This window comes from Hevea brasiliensis, chromosome 16 (genome assembly GCF_030052815.1).
Source record: "Hevea brasiliensis isolate MT/VB/25A 57/8 chromosome 16, ASM3005281v1, whole genome shotgun sequence".
Classification (NCBI taxonomy): Eukaryota; Viridiplantae; Streptophyta; class Magnoliopsida; order Malpighiales; family Euphorbiaceae; genus Hevea; species Hevea brasiliensis.
Window position 1 is genome coordinate 67112535 of NC_079508.1, and position 20633 is coordinate 67133167.

Consider the following 20633-nt stretch of genomic DNA (forward strand, 5'->3'; position numbering starts at 1 on the left):
AATCAAGTCTATTCAAAAATTTTTCGAAGGGAGAAATTATATTTTCCTTCTATTTTAATATTTAATTCAAATAATATAAAAATAAATTAAAATTTTATTTATTTGCACTTATTTTTCTATTTAAATTTTTTCTATTATTTGCAAAGCGTAATTGATTTGAATTTGTGATGGACCCTATTCCTTATTAGAAGCGGTAGAACCATTATATAATGAGATTTTATGTAGCTAGAATATTATTTTTACAGGGAGATTTTACGAGTAAATTTGGACATTTATTTTTAGCTGCCATTCTTTAGCTCTTATTATTACTCCCCGGAATGAAAAACCAAAAGAAAAAGCTGACGACAACTCAAAAATAATTGGGAGGGCAGGGAAGGGTTGGTTGGCCCAGCCACAAGGCTCACATGGAAGGAGGATTTACCCTTTGTCTTTTTCAGCCAATTAACTCTCTCTCTCTCTCTCTCTCTCTCTCTCTCCCTGTTGAATCAAGAAAACACTATTTTTTAATACATGTATCTAATAATTAGCCTTTACATTCATCCTCCAGTCTCCCTTGAGAAACCACCTATATATAGCAACTACAATCTCTTACACACACATACCACCTCATTAGGCAATCTTCTCTGTGTCTGCCTACTCTCTTTCTTCTTTTATAAACACATCCTTCTTCTCCCCTCTCCGCCGTTATGGCAGACCCTAACCCATTCCTTCCTATCTCCCAACCACTACACCCCACCGACACCTCTCTCCCAGATGGCTCCCACCGCCCCCCCTCCAAGAAACTCCTCTTGGGGGTCTTTTCTGGTTTGTTCCTGGTTTTCTTGTTTCTCGCTTTAATTAATGATCAGAAGGGGTCTCAGCAGAGCATCCATTCACAAGAAGATGAAAATGTAGCATCATTGGCTTCGTCGAAAGAATCTGCGAAACCGGAGATTTTGAGGCCTATCTCCCGTGGCGTCTCGGCCGGTGTGTCTGAGAAAGCCAGCCTGATATCTAGCGGATCGGAATCGTCGACGGATCAGTATCCATGGAACAACAGCATGTTATCATGGCAAAGAACTGCTTTCCACTTCCAACCTGAAAAGAACTGGATGAATGGTACGTTCAATTATTATTTTTTTATTATTCGCTGCTTAAGATCCACCACCTTGCCTTTTTGGACAAAAGGTGCTGATCGGAATTGCTTGCCTAATCATCTTTGTTTTTATTCTAATTAGAAAAATATTTCCGTAAATTAATTTATTTTTAAAAATAATTATAAATAATGAAAAATCCTATCCATTTTAATATGAAAACATATTATTGGAGCGGTCTAATAATAATAACAATAATATGTTTGGTTAAATCTATTTAAGAATTTTTTAATTAAAGCAATAGTTGAAAAAATAGGAATAAATTTGGGACTTTTTTTAGAAAAGATTATTTATAAAAAAATAATTTATTTGTTACATAATTATATTATTTTTTAATATAATTTTTTAAATTAAATTCTTTCCCATACTAAATTTTTAAATAAAAAATTAATTAAATTAAGTTCTTATAAAAAATTAATTTACAGACAAGAAATTAGAGAATTTAAAAAGCAGGCTTCGCATGGCATTAATAATGGAAAGGCCTTTCGGCACCATACGTAGGAGTAGGACCCACCATGTCTCTTTAAACGATTGATATGCTTATGTGGCGATGACGAATTTTAGAGTTTCCCATACAATTTGTGTGTTTCAAAGATACGAAGAGTAGATGCATCACACACGTCCTACTCAACCTTTTCTTAAAATAAATAAATAAATAAATAAATAAATAAATAAAATTCAAATCTTAATCACTCGCAATCTATTTATATTGTGATTCATTTCTATTAATGTCTAGTAAAAAGAATAGTAACCCAAGAAGATGTTGCATAATTCTCACGTGCAAAAAGTGTGCGTGTATGTTAAATATTAATAATTCTCTTTAAAATTTATATTTAAATTTGAATTAAATGTGCTTTAAATTTTACTTTTGTGTAATTTAAATATTATTATTCTCTTGCTAAGACTTTTTTCCCCCTTTGTTTTCTAATGGTCGGCTACGTGGACGATCCATGCTCTGATGGGGAATTTGGTTTCTTCTGCTCAGATCCTAATGGTAAGACCTCGTTTCTTGTTTGTGAACCTTTATATGCTTCCTTTTGATTGCTTGGCTGAACATGACTGGTTCAAATATATCCGGCCCGCTGATTAATCCTGTAACTGGTCTAAAGATTGTAAATAATTAAAAAGCAGATTGATTATTGTTTAAAACTAAATATTCCAGCAGTGAAGGATTGAGAATTTTTTTTAACCTATATGAACTTGTAGGTCCATTGTATTACAAGGGCTGGTACCATTTCTTCTACCAGTACAATCCACATGCTGCAGTGTGGGGTGACATTGTATGGGGCCATGCTGTATCAAGGGACTTAATCCACTGGCTTCACCTTCCATTAGCAATGCTTGCCAATCAGTGGTATGACCAAAATGGTGTATGGACTGGCTCCGCTACCATCCTCCCAGATGGAAATGTTGTCATGCTGTACACTGGATCCACCAACGAGTCAGTTCAGGTGCAGAATCTTGCATATCCAGCAGACCCCAATGATCCTCTTCTCCTTGAATGGACCAAATACTCCGGCAATCCGGTTCTAGTCCCACCACCAGGCATTGGCACCAAGGATTTCCGTGATCCAACCACAGCTTGGTACACTTCCGAGGGAAAATGGCGCATCAGCATAGGGTCTAAAGTTGGCAAAAGTGGCATAGCTTTAATCTATGACACTGAGGACTTCATAAATTATAAGTTGCAACCTCAGGCACTTCATGGTGTCCCTGGCACTGGCATGTGGGAGTGTGTGGACTTTTACCCTGTTTCGAGGAAGGGTGAACATGGATTGGATACGTCTGATGATGGCCCTGAAGTGAAACACGTGGTTAAGGCAAGCCTTGATGATGATAAGCATGATTACTTTGCACTCGGAACTTACGATGAATTGAACAATACATGGACTCCAGACAATCCAGAGATTGATGTTGGTATTGGTCTTAGGTATGATTATGGAATATTCTACGCATCCAAGACATTTTATGATCAGAATAAGGGGAGGAGGGTATTGTGGGGTTGGATAGGCGAGTCTGATAGTGAAGTTGCTGATGTCAAGAAAGGATGGGCATCTCTTCAGGTTTGTTTGCTTTTCAAACATGGGATTTGAATTCACAGATGTAACAAAGTTGAAGCTCAAACTAATAGTTTCTATCAAATGCTTTTTGTAGGGCATTCCAAGGACAGTCTCGTTAGACGCAAAGACTGGCAGCAATCTGCTTCAATGGCCAGTGGAAGAGGTAGAGAGTTTGAGACTACGAAGCAGTGAATTTGACAAGGTGGAGGTCAAGCCAGGGTCAGTTGTGCCCCTTGATCTTGATGCAGCCACACAGGTCTGCTTCTATTCACTTAATTAAGTTTGTGAACGAATTGACTTATAAGTAATATAAAGAAAAACACTTATAACTTACAGGGCTAACGTGAGAATTATTAATATACAGCTAGATATCGTTGCGGAGTTTGAGTTAGACAAGAAGGTATTGCGGAACACAGCTGAATCCAATGAGGAGTTCAGCTGCAGGACAAGTAAAGGAGCAGCTCACCGTAATGCATTAGGACCATTCGGTCTTCTGGTTCTTGCTGATGACAGCCTTGCCGAGCATACCCCTGTATACTTCTACGTTACAAAAGGAAGTAACGGCACCCTCAAAACTTTCTTCTGCACAGACCAATCAAGGTAATTGATAATTAACTTTTCACTTGTTCTTGATTGGAAATAAATTCCCGATCATTACAGTGTTATTAATGAACATTCAATTCTCGTTTACAGGTCTTCTGCAGCAAATGACGTTAACAAACAAATTTATGGTAACTTCGTTCCAGTCCTGGAGGGTGAAAAATTCACTCTAAGGATATTGGTAATTAAGCTAAGCCTAATTAATTTCTCCTTCAATACGTACGAATAGCTATCCTGTCAATTATATAACATAATTTTCTGCGATTGTGTACATAAACCAGGTGGATCATTCGATAATCGAAAGCTTTGCCCAAGGGGGTAGAACAACCATCACCTCCCGGGTTTATCCAACAAGGGCAATCTATGGAAGTGCCAGGCTCTTTTTGTTCAACAATGCCATTGAAGCCAATGTTACTGCTTCACTCAAGATATGGCAAATGAATACTGCGTTTATTCGTCCCTATCCAAATATCCGGTAGACTGTGAAACTTATCCTTCCAGGTCTACCTCATTTGTTGCAATTTGTACAATAATTTTTTTTTGCCTTTTGCAATTTTTTGAATTTGCCTGGTTTCTTTTTCAATTTTGTTTTCATTTTGATCATTAGATGTGAAAGGTCAAAGAGATAGGTCTACTAGAAGTAGAAGAGCATATGTAAACATGTTTCTTTGTGCAAAGCATATGGTGTGATTGCATATATAGCGATTGATTCTGAAAGCATAGTATTTGAGGTTGTCTGGATAACAAGTCATCTGACTTCACTTTCTAATCAAGTTCTCTAACCTCTAACTTCAATTGATTTTCTGACAAGTCCTCTTTAACTTTTTTATTTTTCTTTTCCTTTTTTGGTATTGATTTAGTTCTTCAATGGTGGCTGGAATGATCTAATAGGCAACTTGAGCCGCATTGTGTTGAATTCCATGAGCACTAGATGATTTCCAAATGGATTAAAATTAACATGCCATCATCTTTAAACGAGGGGAATTCCTTTGGTTTTCTTGTGGACTAATTACGAAAGATGAATGACCATTCACTGACAATAGCTAGAACAGCTATCGATTTGTAATAGAGATTGTGACTTGAATTGATCAAAGGACACAACTTCTTGCCCTTTTGCAACTTGTGACTTGCTTTGAGCCACTGAAATGGAGAAATCAGATTATACCGTGCTATGAGTTGGTTTTGCTTTGAAATTTAAAACCACAATAAACAGTAAAAGTGAAAAGATACGTGTGGCGGGATTATTTGGAGGGTCAAAGGTAATGACTTGTAAGCTTGTTATTGCACCTTTGGAGGGCTGGTTTATGGCTACTTGAAGATGGATGATTTTGATGATTGAAATTCTGGTGGCATGGATTGAAGATAGCTTATGAGGTGGTGCAGGGATTGAAGTTAGCTTATGAGGTGGTGGGTTTTGTAGTGCCTATTCATGATTCACAATAAACAGTGAAGTGAAGGTGTTACCACAACCAAGTGGATTCCACATGCACCCACAAGGGTGGATTCTTTATTATAATTTTTCCTTGGACTAATATGTCAATTTCAGCAAATGTCAAACTAATTTGCAAATGTGGCGTAAGGGACTTCTAATTGATGATAGTCGTTGATCAGAAACAGATGATGGAACAAATATGAATCTTAATTGATGTTGAATTTCAGACCCTCAATAAATTAAAGAAATTGATTATGGTCCTATTTCGGGGTGAATAAGGCCAAAAGGTTTATGGATTAACCCCTCACCGACAGAATTAGTACTGGAAGAGAGTTTATGTGGAATTTGGGGAAGGAAAAAAAAAAAAAAGAAAGAAAAGAAAAAAGAAAAAAGGAGGCTAAGTCCAAGTCCGTAATCAAGGGCCGGCCAGTCAATTGTATCAAGAAGACAAGAGCAGAGCATATTAAGCAAGCAGCTGATACATGATTTTAATGTATTTCAAAGGCATCTACTTGGGTTTTAATCATTCAACTATTTGATGGACTGATACCATTGAAGTTCTAAGCATTATTTTTCTCCATAAATGAAGTAGCTGAAAATCCTTCCAGCCTTCCTTAATAGTAAAAGATTTGAAAAAGCACCCAACTTTCATTTCCATTAACAGTCTGTATTTGAGAACGGACTTCTGGCATTTGACATGGCTATCCTGTTTTTTATAAGTTCAGCAAGCAATGATCTCAAGTCATGAACATAGCTCGAATGGATAAGGTCATTGTTGAGAATATGAATATGGTTTGATTCGTAATTTGACCGGATTGGCACTTTCATCTAGAAGGAACCATTATGAAGTGTAAAAGATGTGTCGTTTCCACCGCCCAGGGAAAACCTGATAACTACCACTTTAATTTTGTAATTATGAAAAACAAAAAATAAAAAAATATAACTACTTTATTGAGATTCAGCCCGCTGATCTGATTGAAGTGATTTAGGTGGTTGAGTTGAGTTAACGGAGGGAGTTTAAAAAATAAATAATAATAAATAAATGAAAAGGGTATTGGAAAATGAAATCCTGATAATGTTGGAGAGAGCTGCTCCTGGATTTATGGAGCATTGATTAAGGGTGACATCATGACAGTTCATTTGCACTAATATATATTGTTGGTGGAGTTAATTAAGGTTAAATTATTATGTTAATTACTTATTTTGATCACTTACTTTTTAAATTAAATATTATTTTCTTCTATTTTTATTTTTATTCATTCTATTTTGATTTTATATTATAAAAATAAATATTTAAATAATATTATTTTAATAAAAATATATTAATAAATAATATTTTTTATTTAAAAAATATTTATTATATTTAATAGAAATAAAAAATAAGATTAAAAAAATTTAATTTTTTATTAATATAAATGAAATTATTTTTTTTAAAGAGAGCTAATCTAAGCTTTTCTCTTTTAATTGGATTGAGGTAAAATTAGTGGTTGATTGATTAAGCCAATATTTAAAAGAATTAATTGATAAATTATAAGTTAATCCATGAAAATATAAAAAAATTACAAATAAGTTATTTTTTATGATAAATAATTTAATATTTAAAATTTAACTTTATCAATAAAATAATTTATTTGTCTAAATTTATAGTCAATTTTTTAATTCTATTTTTAATTTAAAATAATAATATTTTTAAATTTTGTTTTATTTATAAAAAAATCTTTATTTTAATTTTATATTTAAATAAATATTTATTACAAAATCAGTGAAGATGAATTAAAATTAGAATTAAAATCAAACCAGCTTTTTAAGGTCTATTTGGATGGAACGAAAAAAAAAATATAAGTAATGAAAGGATAAAAAACGATAAGGAATAAGAAGAGTAAGAAAAGTTATAATAAAAAAAAATTTATATTTAGAAAAGGGGTAAATTAATGAAATGGTAAAGAAAAATAATGTATATTTTTTATATTTGAGAAAAAAAAAGTGAAGAAATAATAATTTTAAGGGATATATAGATAAAAATAATCATAATCCATATTTTTTTCATGATAAAATTAAGGGGTGTATGGATAAAAAAACGTCATAACCCTTTATCTTTCCCTCTTTGCACTCCAAATTAATGCAATAAAGAAGTGTATCCATTAAGAAAAATTGAGATTTAAGGAGTAATGAAGGGTAAGATTTATTATTGCTTATCCTTCATTAATTTACTTATTTCTAAATATCGTTATACAATTTGCTTACTCCTCCTTAATTTTATTTATTTCTCTTTCATTCTCATTCAAATATATTATCATTTTCTAAATAATTACATAGTACATTATTGATTTCATATGAGATATTCTATATGAAATAATAAATAAATAAGGATTAGTTACGTGTATATAAGTGAATCCTAAAAAATATAATTACTTAATAATTATCTAATAAATTTTATTTTTTAAAATTTAATATTGAAAATTACTTATTTATTTAATTTTCATTAACATACCATGCACGTAAATGACGACTTCATAATATAATTTTTCCACCTCTCCCTTTGCGAATGAGAACCAATCGAAACAGACACAGAACGCTTTCCATCCCTACCTTCCTCCTAAACCCACCCAGCGAAATTGCAAAAGCCCAATTTATGGAGATGGGGTCCACATATGGGCCGAAAATGATGTGGCATTTTCAGAGGATGTAAACGGTGGTGATTTCATACGACAACAGTTAGAAAGCCCACCTTCAACTTCAAGCCGAACGCCTGCAACGTGTGTAAAAAAAACTTAGATTTGTGAATTGGCAACTTGCTGTCACCCATTCTTGGTTTCTGTCTCCACGACACAAAACTCAAACGAATGATGACTGGTGACCGACAAAAACTTTCGACCCTATTGCCCTCTTTTACCCTTTACACTCTTGGCCAAGTTGGCCTCTCCCGAAAACAAAAATGACCACTGCTCACTACACTAAAAAATAGCCGTTTTCTCTTACTTTTCTCTCTCTAAGCCGCGCGCACTCGCATTCTCTCTCTCTCTGGTCTCTACACCACCGTCTCCTTTTGGTTTCTCCTCCTTCTAAGTTCTACCTCTTCCTTTTCTCCGTCTGATGATGTAAAACACAACTAAAGACAAGCTTAGCGAAGAATTGGATTCTGATTTTTTTTTTGTCAGCTGCTTGCAGAAACAACAAAAGGGAGTTTAAAAGAAATGTCTTTGTGTAGTAGGTTCTCTGCCTTCTTTTTTATCCACACTTGCTTGCTTCTGACCTCGTGTTTCGCTGAAGATCCTTTTGTTACCTATGATTTTGAGGTCTCTTATATCACTGCTTCTCCTCTCGGTGTGCCCCAGCAGGTCTGTTCTCTAGATCTTTCTTGCTTCGCTTCCTTTTTCTATATTTTATTCACTTCTTGTTTCTAACTTATTTTAGGGGATTTTCTTTATCCTTGTGCCTGCTTCATTTTTATTTTTCGAAAAATGAGCTTGCTTTAGATTCTCTCAAGTTTCAGTGGCTTCAGATCTACAAAATTTGCTTATGCACTCATCATTCATGCTTAATGCTGTAGATTTAACTTCTTCTATATAATTATGATGCTGAAAGTTTACGGAGGCCCAAGTAATTGCTTCTATATTTGCAGGTTATTGCTATAAATGGCAAGTTTCCTGGTCCTACTATAAATGTGACCACTAACAACAATGTAGTCGTCAATGTTAGAAACAAACTGGACGAGAATCTCCTCATGCATTGGTTGGACTGCAACTTTTCATTACTACTAAGCAATTTGACTGTGAATTTTGACTTCACATGTGAATATTTATGGTGATTTAGTGTTAATATATGCTGATTTCAGTTATTGAAACTTAATGGGTCTCATAGGTCTGGAGTTCAACAAAGGAGAAGTTCATGGCAAGATGGACTTCCTGGCACTAACTGTCCAATTCCTCCAAAGTGGAACTGGACTTATCAGTTTCAGGTTAAGGATCAGATTGGGAGTTTCTTTTACTTCCCTTCTCTTCATATGCAAAGAGCCTCTGGTGGATTTGGTAGCTTTATTATAAATAATCGGCCTATTATTCCAATTCCTTTTGATACTCCACATGGCGACATTGTCATTTTGATAGGCGATTGGTACAAAAGAAACCATACGGTTAGTGTCTCTTAGAATGTACTTAGATTGCTTGTACATGTTGGATAGTAAGGTGTTTGATACTACCTTGTCTTTGGAATGTAGGCTTTGAGAAAGGTCCTTGACGAAGGGAAAGATCTTGGGATGCCAGATGGAGTGCTTATTAATGGCAAAGGTCCTTACCAGTATAACACCACACTTGTTCCTGATGGCATTGACTATGAAACTATTGAAGTCAACCCAGGTGATTACTGCACACAAGACATTTGTGACAAGAAGCTATCAATTGTTCTGTTCCGTTACTAAAATAGAACTAGTTTGTGCCATTTTGAATGAAAAATAGTTCGTATGCTTCTCAAATCTCTCATTGCAGATCACTTTTTGACAATCCAAATTGGGCACATGTAAGCCCTACTTGTAGTTTACTATCATGTTGACTGTACTGTGTCATGTTGGGCTCCTGAAATATATTTTGTAATGACAGTTAGTCAAAGTTTCTCTTGTGAATGTGCATAATGTTGGTTATCCTGTAAGTATCTTTTGGTATTTCCTGTTCTTATTCACTAACTGTCTGTATCACGTGTAAGAACTGATTTTGAGAGAGAGTACCGATTGACTGAGTGTAGCAACACTGGGACAGACGAGTTGTTACATAACAGACTTGCATATCTTACTGGAACAGAGAAATAGGGAGATAAAGGGATAGAAATAGACTGGGTTGAGAAAGAAATAGAAAGGGAAGAAAATTAGAGAAGAAGAAAGAAAGAAAGAAAGAAAGAAAGAAGAATTCAACATTTGTTATTGATTAGGAATGCCTCAATTACAAGTACCTTCCTCCTATTTATACTAACACCTACTACTTAACAAAATAACAGATAACAGCCCGGCTCATCACAGTCAGCCCATCTAATTAAACTCATCAAACTCTTCCATCCCTTAGTCATAACATGAGTGTCCCTTGTGAATGTATTTTGTTTTCTCTTCCTAAACGTTTTTTGGCAATAGGTTTGAGAATCAGAATTGAAGACTAACATATTTTGCTGCTTGTCAGTTGCCTCCAAGTTTTTGTTGAAAACCAAGTTTTTCACATGTTCATGGAAAAGGGTATTTCTAGTGATGTGTACGTGCAGCCTTCCATTTATTATTGGAAGTTGTATTAAATGCCTGTTCACTCATGAAATTTGTGCTCTGCTCACCAATTTCATCTCTCTCTGAAGCTTCCTTAATTATTATGTCATTATCTTTGTCATGAAGTAGTTCTTGAGGCTAAAGTTCAAACTTTTAAATCATGATGTTGCCATCTTTGACAGGAAAAACCTATCGCCTTCGTGTACACAATGTTGGAACATCAACTAGTTTGAATTTCAGGATCCAGAACCATAACCTGCTTTTAGCAGAGTCAGAGGGATCATATACAGTACAACAGAATTATACAAGCTTAGATATTCATGTAGGACAATCATATTCTTTCTTGGTAACCATGGATCAGAATGCAAGTTCTGATTACTATATTGTAGCTAGCGCCAGGTTTGTGAATGAATCACAATGGAAAAGGGTTACTGGTGTTGCTGTCTTGCACTATACAAATTCCAAAGGGAAGGCAAATGGTCCCCTTCCGGATGCACCAAACGATGAGTTTGACAAAACCTTTTCAATGAACCAGGCAAGATCTATCAGGTTTGTTTCCATCATTTTCAATTAACTTAGCATTAGAGGTTTAATTATTATTATTATTATTTTGACATAGCTATTGGGGATTTTGTGGTGAAATTGTGCAGATGGAATGTTTCTGCTAGTGGTGCGCGTCCTAATCCTCAAGGTTCATTTAGATATGGGTCAATCAATGTAACTGAAGTTTATGTGTTGAGGAATAAGCCACCAGTGACAATTAATGGAAAAAAGCGGACGACTTTGAGTGGGATATCATTTGTCAATCCTTCCACTCCAATCAGGCTTGCAGATCAATTCAAAGTGAAAGGAGTATACAAGCTTGATTTCCCTAGTAAGCCACTTGAAGGGCCACCTAAAATGGAAACATCAGTAATTAATGGAACATTTAGAGGTTTTATGGAAGTCATTCTGCAGAATAATGATACAAAGATGCAGAGCTATCACATGAGTGGATATGCATTTTTTGTTGTTGGGTAGGAATTCATTTTTGTCCCTTACTCTTCATCCGCATTTGAAAGTGTTAATGAGTTGCACCACAATCAATGTATTTCAGGATGGACTATGGTGAATGGACAGAGAATAGCAGGGGCACATATAACAAATGGGATGGCATTGCACGATCCACGATACAGGTATGTATTGACAGAATTCCATGCTCCTTCATTTGGTTCCTTAAATGGCCTTGGCATTTTCTGGCTTTTGTCATCTTTGTACGTTACAAGAGATTATTAGGTAAATTTGGTGTACATGCATCATTTTTCATAATCACATGGGACTCATTTTTATGAGTGATTATTAGGTGCACCTGGTGCACATATACATCACTCTCCATATTATAAGGATGTCCCTCTTTTCTGTGAGAGAGGGCACTATTTTTGTGTGCACTGGGAATATGCTATAATCTTCCCTCACTCTCCATATTATTAGTATGGTTCACTTTTCTATGAGAGAATGAGCACTATAGTATCCTATAGTCTTCGTCCGTTACACTTTTGGGTTTTTCTCGCAAATATGTGCACAACAGCTGTCCTGAAGGGATTGGCTTTTAGATATTTGAGTGTTGTCTTAAAAAAAAAATGTTTCATGCACCTTGTTGGTAAAGTCATTGTTTGCTGCTGGTGAGATTTTGACTGGCTTTACCTTATTGCTGCATGAGAGTTGCTCATATTTTCTGTTGTGGACTGTTATAGCCTCGGGGGATTTAAGAATCTTATAAAGTGAAGCTAAACAAATATGTTAATCTTCAGATTATATGTATCTAACTAGATGGTGAAAAAGGATCCATATAACTAATCCCAAATTAGTTGGGATGAAGGCTTGGTTGTTATTGTTGAGCTTATTGTAATGCTAATTTGGCAATTCTTCCCAGTTAAGTCATTAATTCTGATGACACTTTCACTGGCTTACGTTATAGCTCTGTATAATCCTCATTTCATATTTCCTGCTGTAGATAGTTATTGCCCAAATAACAACTTTTATTTTTTTAAATTTTTTTCTCCAAGCCGTCTCTCGCTTCTATAGATTACGATATCGGGACACCAAAAATTAGGCAAGTTAACTACAAGCGTAAAATTCCCCATAGTACTTTTGCTTCTTTAATGTAATATTTATGTATATATATAGGTTTATCCTGGAGCATGGACAGCAATTTTGGTGTCACTAGACAATGTTGGAGTCTGGAACCTCAGAACAGAAAACCTCGACTCATGGTATCTTGGCCAAGAAACATATGTCAGAGTTGTGAATCCAGAGGCGACTAACAAAACTGAGTTGCCCCTGCCAGACAATGAACTGTTTTGTGGTGCTCTCAGCTATATGCAGAAGTATAGACTGTTATCCTCTTTTGCTATTTATTTTATTCTCCAAGTCTTCTAAGATGTTTGATGTCTGATTCTGATTTTACCGGTTTTTGTTTGTCAGACCACAAGATATCTCTTCTTTTGCTGCGTCGATCATGGGAGATAGATCAAAGTTATTTTTCACTTTGCTGATGATTGCCGCTGCAGTGATGTGCATTTTTCCCTGATTATTATTTGGGATGACTTCTTAAGACGTCTTGTGAGAGTGTTTAGGTATGTAGAGTTCAAAGTGATTTTGACATGCATTTTAAAAATCTTCTGTCCGGGTTACTTGTTTAATTCATTGGGATCATCATTCTTTTAATACCTGTAATTTATGCGGTGATGACGATTCATCAAACTTTCAATACAATTACTTTACTACGAGATGTAGTTTTATGTCTCTCGGACTGCTAATGATACTCCATCGATGGTGTCTAAAGTAGGAACCTTTCATGTTAATAAAACGCTTTCTGCTTAAAACACGCCACGATTCTTGCCGAAATATGCTGTGAAAAAATAAACATTCCTTCACTTGGCTATTTTTTCTTTTTATCCATTTTTATTTGTAAAAAGGATTTAAAAAAAATTATTCACACAATTATATATAAATTTTATTTTTATTTCTTTTAAAATAATTTTTTTAATAAAAAAAAAGAATTTTTTTATTCTAAAAATAAATAAAAAAAATTAAATTAAATTTTCACACAATTCTATTTCAAATAAGTTGTTTAAGTTTATGGCAGCATTAACCCTGTTAGGAGTCCTTTTGGAAATCCAAACATCCACCATCTGAATATGATTATGGTATTCATCTGGAACGAAACATTAGAGCACTTGCATTGTGTGCCGCACTCGCATTTTGTCCGGTAATCTTATATTCAAACGGGCTTAAATGAGGCTACCCATATGATATCCGACCCAGAGTTGGGACGAGATACATGAGGTAGTCCAAGCCCAAAAAAGTATGCAAGGTATTCTGTCCTGCAAATTAAATTTAAACTCCATTCATTAAATAAATGACTTTTTTCGACTCGGGTTTGAGTGAGTGCCTCCTCTCATTTGGGATTAATTATTAGATACATCAGAGTATTAAAAAATAATGTTCATTCTCTTATAAAAAAGTAAACTTTTTTTATAATGAGAAAAATATATTTCATATAATTATGAGAGATAATACTTACACCTAATAATTTCTCCTTATTTAAACCTATAGTCGAGTTGCTCTATTTAGTTAGCTTTAACGCAACTTTGATGGGCTTATTTGGTATGCATTTAAAGCAGTGTGGGTTTGAATTCGAGTTTAAAATGAAAAATAATAAATCCAAAATCTAATTCATAGACAAGGAAAAATTACCGTACATTTATGTACAAATAAATGATTTTGATAATGAATTATGATGGGATTCAAGTAGAATTTATAATAATTAATGGCTATAATAAAATTATTGTACATATAATGATTATATTTTAGAGATTTTAGGATTTTGTTTTAGCTGAGATAAAACAAAATATTAAATGGTGCGTGAGAAAGGTTTGAAGAGAGAAGTGTAAATATTAAGAATGAATCTTTCACTTCTTAATTTGAATCTACTTATAGAGAAAAATATGGTAATATATTTTATTATATTTTTGTGAATCACAAACATCAACATTAATACTAAAAACAAAATATTCATTCATTTAATCAAATTCTCATCAATCTAATATTGGAGGTTAAGACTTTGGAGTTTATTTTTGTCTCATTAAGAAATAAGGGGGAAAAGTTACAATGCTATATATATATAAACTTTGTAAAAAGCTGCAGAGTATGCTGCTTGGCATGTTGGACTTAAAGATTTACGTACAGCTACATGCATTTTGTTTCAATATTTCACACTTTTGGTAGTGAAATGGAAGTGACAAACGAAAGTGCCTTTTGCAGAGATCCAAGCAGTTGATATAAGTGGGGGGCTCTATTGCACCCCTTTTTCTCCATAACTACAGTGTTTTGTGTTGGAGAGTGTTTTGTGTAACCTTTTGGTTATGAATATATAATTTCAACTTTACAAGTCACTCTATCCTCTCACATAAAACTTTCATTTTTTTGACCCTACAATCATGGATTGAGGAATACAAGCATAGAAAAATCCTGTTTCTTCTTGGAAAATTATTGCATATATTGGAATATTAAAAAATAGTGTCCCTTATAAATATAATTTCAGTTTTTTCTTCGTTTAAGAAAGGTGAAATCTAAATATTTAGAAACAAAATATATGTGCATCAAATACACTAAATAATCTCTTATTTCTTTAAGTATTTTTTAGAAAATCTTTGTAAAATTGTGAATTCATAGCTCAACTTATGATGCGGTTTCCAAATTTATTTTTCTACGTAAATTTTGATATAATTGATTCATACTAGAATTCTAAATATACTAATTTTATAAACAACTTTAAGGGCATCTGTCTTACTCATTTCTTGGTTTCCCGTGTATATATCTGCTGTAATTAGACCACATAATCAACTTTGAACCGGCCCCAATATCTAGTATTCAGCCTAAAAGACTAAATCTGCAAATGATACATATAAAATTTTTCTTAGAAATATCGCATCATTGCTGTAGTGAACGAAAATTATAGTGGAGAGGGTATGGTGATGGTAATAATTTTAATGGTTAAATACATACTTTCACTCTTATATTATTTGGGATTAACCTATCAAACGCCAATACTAAATTCATAACCTAGTGAACATCTAAACTCACTAATAAAATCATTACAATTAAATACAATTTTGTAAGTTTTGAATTCGTAACCTTTGCTCATTGTTTGTGGTTTGTGAACTAAAATTTTCATTTTTGATTGGAGATTTTTTTTTTTTTAAGAATTTCTCAACATATTTTCTCTAATGAGTTCTTGATGCGTACTCCACAAGTATACGGGTCATTCAAGTAGTAAAGAAAATATATTATCCAACAGATATTTGTTATTTGAGTAGCAAACTATAAAAGTCACGATTATTTGGACTATCAATAATTTGTGCTAAAAATAGAGTAAGAGATGCAGCAAATTAAATTAAAAAAAATAAGAAAATTATAATGAAATAAGCAATTAAATTTCTAAGCACTATACTACTTTACTAAAATTTTAGCAAGTAATTAAAGATATAATTAATTAATAGTAAAAATTAATTCAAGAGTTGAGGTTCATAAAGTAAATTTCATTGGGATTTGGATGGGCAAGACCAATATCAAGGGAAATACAAGTTTGAAGGAAGTTATTCTGATTTCTTTTAATTTTTCTTTCAAGCAAACTAAAGAGTGTTTTAAAAGAAACTAAATCCTATTCTCATGCGATGTTACTGAAAACCCTTTAAGCACTTTAATCAACTTGAAATTTCTCTTAACCCACTAGTTTATTTCTAACACTAGGTTATTAAGTTTATTATCTTGATTATCTATTATAAATTTTCACCTCTCAGTCATTCAATCTAAGATTAAGAACAAAACCCGAAGGGTACCAACAATGGGTATGTAAATAGCACACAAGATAAGAATCAAAACTTATATATACTAAAATCTGGCTAAAACCAGTCCAAATTCACAAATAAAACTTAAATTATTATACCCAACTCTGAAATCTTAAGTATCTACTCACTCATGCTTATATTTACAAGTAGCAAATATGAAATAGAGCAAAGAAATATGAAATAGAGCGAGAAAATATGAAAATAAGACTAAAAATAAAAGAACCCAGAAGAAGAGAATCTAAATATTTGAAAATGGAAGCTGGAAACGTCACTCTGCAGGTGTCATTCGTCCAAAAAATGGCGTGATTCCTTCTTTCTTTCTTCTTTTGATTTTTGTCTCTCTTTCTCCTTATAGTAAAAATGAGAATATGATGGTTATATATCCATTCAAGTTTTGCCCTAAAAATGGTCTCTAAAGGGATAGAGACAAAAGGTGTAAAAGATATTAAAAGAGAAAATTTTTTTATGTCAGCAAATCTGTCAGCGTCATCACACATGCCTCATGTTCATTCAAGTTATTTTTAACATGTCTTATGTTGATTCGGAGGAGGAGCCTTTAGATTCTGCACAACCAACTAGGGGTGAGCATTCGGTTTAAATCGAAACGAACCGAACTACATATTTTAGAAATCGAACCGAAATGAATGAAAAATCGAATCAAATCGAACCGCTTTATTTTCAGTTCGATTCGATTCAAACCAATTGGTTTTGATTTTTAATTGATTTTTAATTTTAGACTTGATTTTTAAGTTATTTGATCTAATTTTGAATTTGGTTTGAACCTAATAAACATTAATCAATGAAATTAAATAATTTATATATATATATAATTAAATATAATTCATAAATTCTCCATAAAAATAAATCAATTAAAAAATTAATTCGGCTCGATTTGAATATATAAAATTACTATTCGGTTCGGTTCGATTTAATTAATTTTTTTCTCTTTAAAATTGAACCGAACTAAAATGACTAAAATTTTTATAATATAAAACCGAATTGAACCGATTAAAATTTAAAACCGAACCGATTGAACCAAATTGACTCTATTCGGTTTTTCAGTTCAAACCGAAATCTGCTCACCCCTGTGACCAACTACACGGGGCATGTTGAAGTCCCTAAACTTTCGGCAAGTTTTGTTCCAAAATCTCTGTCTACACGACCCAGTGTTGAATCTACATGCCTCACGTGGATTCCTGCTGGCTGACTCTTATCTTCACACGACTTTCAATACGGGGTATATTGAAGCCCTTGAAAATCTCGGCTGGTCTTATTTCTTAGGCAAATTTTCTTCACTTTTCATACTACTTTAAGATTTCAAATCGTTATAAATTTCTTATATATGGATCTTTTTACCTTTAAAACTTATTAAAACCTATCAAAAACATTAAAATTTCAAAAAATAAATATAATGAAACTAAAATTAACAAATTAACTACAATAAGTACTAAAAGTATAAAATTATTAAATCAAAAAGAGCAAAATAGATGCAAAACTACTCTAAAATACTTATATAAAATGAGTTTATCAATTCTCATAGTCTGTAAAAAATCAGCCTTTTATGGTTTCATGGAGTTTGATTCTTGTAGCCTTGTGAAAATTAATTCTTGTAGATTAGAGGGAGAATTGAGAAAATTCGAAGGAAAGAGAAAACCAATAGTTCTCCTAAAATAAAAAGGAAAAAAAAAAAAAAAAATCAATGCTGCAAGAATATCGTTAAATCATCTTGCTAGTTCATAATGGTTTTCGGCTCTTTGAAAAAAGATGGGATAAGGTGATAGGAAAGGGAAGGGATATGGCGTGGAAGTGGAAGGAAGAGAACTATAAGATGATTTAATAATAAAATAATAATATTAAATTATATGTCAGCATTATTTTAGTTGCTTCACTCGCTTCATCACACGTGACTACACATCCTGTGTTGACTGTGTTAATTTGTGCATAATTATCATGATTTTAATGAGTTGGGTATTCAATAGCTAATAAAAATAATTCAAATGTTCAATAGATCAATCTCAAATAATATAAGAATACAAGTATGTGTTTAGCCTAATTTTAATAGTGATAAATTAAATGAGCATAAGATATTGATGGATTAAAATTATAATAGTTGGTGAAAAGAATTATTAATTCTATGCATTATTTGTAATTTATTATTTTAATAAATTACATGTTGAAAACAATAATGTTAGTAAATGAAATCACAAAAATGACTATTTAAAAAAAGAAATATTAGTAACCAACATTAATAAATAGATCCTTAATATAGTTGTCTTTTTGCTTCTATACAATTTTATCATTTACATATTTAGTGATAAAAGAGAATAAATTAATATATCATGGAAACATTACGCTCAAACATTAAATTAGCTAAATATAAAAATAGGATATATAATACGTAGCCAATAACGAAAGAGATTTTTTTTTTTTAATAGAAATCAGACTAAAGGCAAAGGCCAGCTTACGAATTACATATAACGAAAAATCATTTGGGATAATCCAAAAAGGTATTCTCCCGTATATCTCCTAAGTGAATTTCACATTTAGATATGTTATTATTATTATTATTATTATTATTATTTTGAAAGGGAGAGCAAAGCTTAAATAAAACTATACAGGATAGTTATAGCTAGGGTGAGCATTATTCGGTTCAAACTGAATAAACCAAATCAAACCACCTTAATTTAGTAATTTAATTTGGTTTTTAATATAATTCGGTTCGGTTTAGTTTTATATGATAAAAAATTTCGGTTATTTCAGTTCGGTCCGATTTTGAAGAGAAAAAATAGTTAAACTGAAACGAACCGAATAGGTTTATTGATTTTTGAATTGATTTATTTTTATGAAAAATTTATGAATTATATGTAATTATATATATATAAATTGTTTAATTTCATTGATTAATGGTTATTATGTTCAAACCAAGGTCAAAATCAGATCAAATAATTTGAAAATTAAGTCTAAATTAAAAAATAATAAAAAATCAAAACCGATAGGTTTGAACCAAACAGAACCGAAATATAATGGTTTGATTTGATTAGGTTTTTCATCAATTTTGGTTCGGTTCGATTTTTAAAATATATAATTTAATTTTCATGATTTAATTCGGTTTGATTTGATTTGAACCGAATGCTCACCCCTAGGCCTTTAAGGATTTCCACTAGCATCGTGAAGTAACCAAGAAAAAAAAAAGGCCTGAATGAGAAGAGTGTAAAAAGTGAGACCCTGGAAAAACGAGTTGGCATAATTGGGCGAGTTAATTTGTGCATAATTGACGAGTTGGCTCTTGGACTGCGAGACTTCGTCAGCGCTTGAGATGTGAAGAAATCAACAGGATTCATTTATGACCTTAGAGGGATGAAAATGGATTATTTGACTTATATTTTCATGAATCACTCTAAAAAAATTTACTTTTGGTAATGGATTTACGGATGCATTGCTTATAATATGATTTAGCAATAAATCTATCAATAATTCATTGCAAATACTTTTTAGCGGGTTCATGCGACTAATCCTTGAGAAGATGCACTAGGGATATACTTAGTTCATAGCATGAACTCTGATTGCTAGAAGGATTAGCAACAAATTTATTGTTAATTCGTCTTCAAGCCATATTATTGATAATAAATTTAGCAATGAATTCATAAATTTATCACTAAAAGTAATGTTTTCTTGTAAAGAATTTATTCACTTGGATTGTGAAATAACAACCCCATCAGAAACTAGTAAGTTCCGGCAACATGCTCATTTTGGGCTATATACACGTTCGTGGAAAGTATAATCTGCATAAGTGTTTCAGAATGTACTTGGTTGGCTTTATGCCATTACTAGTAGATTGTGATATATAATTAAGCCAAGTTGATGTCATTCATATCCATATTTTTCAATAGACTCATATGTTCAATTAATCACATTTGAAGGAAAATTTTATGAGTTATTGTGAATTGCATCTGTTCGTATAAATTAAGGACGAGTACGATAATATATAACTTAAAATTGGGCATATGCCTTTTCTAATAAAAAAAAAAAAATTGAAGGATTGTTCGTTTAATTTAACAATTCCATTGCCATGTGAACTGAGAATTTTTCAAGAGTAATATATTCAATGTTCAAGTATAGAAAACATATAATGTCTTCTAAGTAGTATAGGAACATGTAGAAGTACATATAGTAAGTTCAAATTTGCCACATTAAAAGACATTTTTAGTGGTAGATGGGTTGTGAAAATGCTTGCAAAAGTAGAAGAAGAAGAAGATGGGTTGCGAAAATGGATTAGAA

General features: G+C 32.6%; 2 protein-coding genes across 2 annotated transcripts; both read left to right on the forward strand.

Moving 5' to 3' along the window:
• The first annotated feature begins 584 nt into the window (after nucleotides 1–584).
• LOC110631791 (acid beta-fructofuranosidase) lies at nucleotides 585–4510 on the forward strand. Its single transcript, XM_021779754.2, has 7 exons — nucleotides 585–1098; nucleotides 2119–2127; nucleotides 2340–3196; nucleotides 3288–3449; nucleotides 3558–3793; nucleotides 3887–3974; nucleotides 4075–4510. The coding sequence occupies exons 1-7, from the start codon at nucleotides 687–689 to the stop codon at nucleotides 4270–4272; spliced, it is 1962 nt and encodes a 653-aa protein (XP_021635446.2). The 5' UTR covers nucleotides 585–686; the 3' UTR covers nucleotides 4273–4510.
• A 3375-nt stretch (nucleotides 4511–7885) lies between these two features.
• On the forward strand, nucleotides 7886–13248 carry LOC110631862 (monocopper oxidase-like protein SKU5). Its single transcript, XM_021779854.2, has 9 exons — nucleotides 7886–8563; nucleotides 8848–8957; nucleotides 9087–9357; nucleotides 9442–9580; nucleotides 10647–11013; nucleotides 11115–11480; nucleotides 11561–11639; nucleotides 12631–12830; nucleotides 12928–13248. Exons 1-9 carry the CDS (start codon nucleotides 8420–8422, stop codon nucleotides 13031–13033), a joined length of 1782 nt encoding a protein of 593 aa, XP_021635546.2. The 5' UTR covers nucleotides 7886–8419; the 3' UTR covers nucleotides 13034–13248.
• Nucleotides 13249–20633: the final 7385 nt, after the last annotated feature.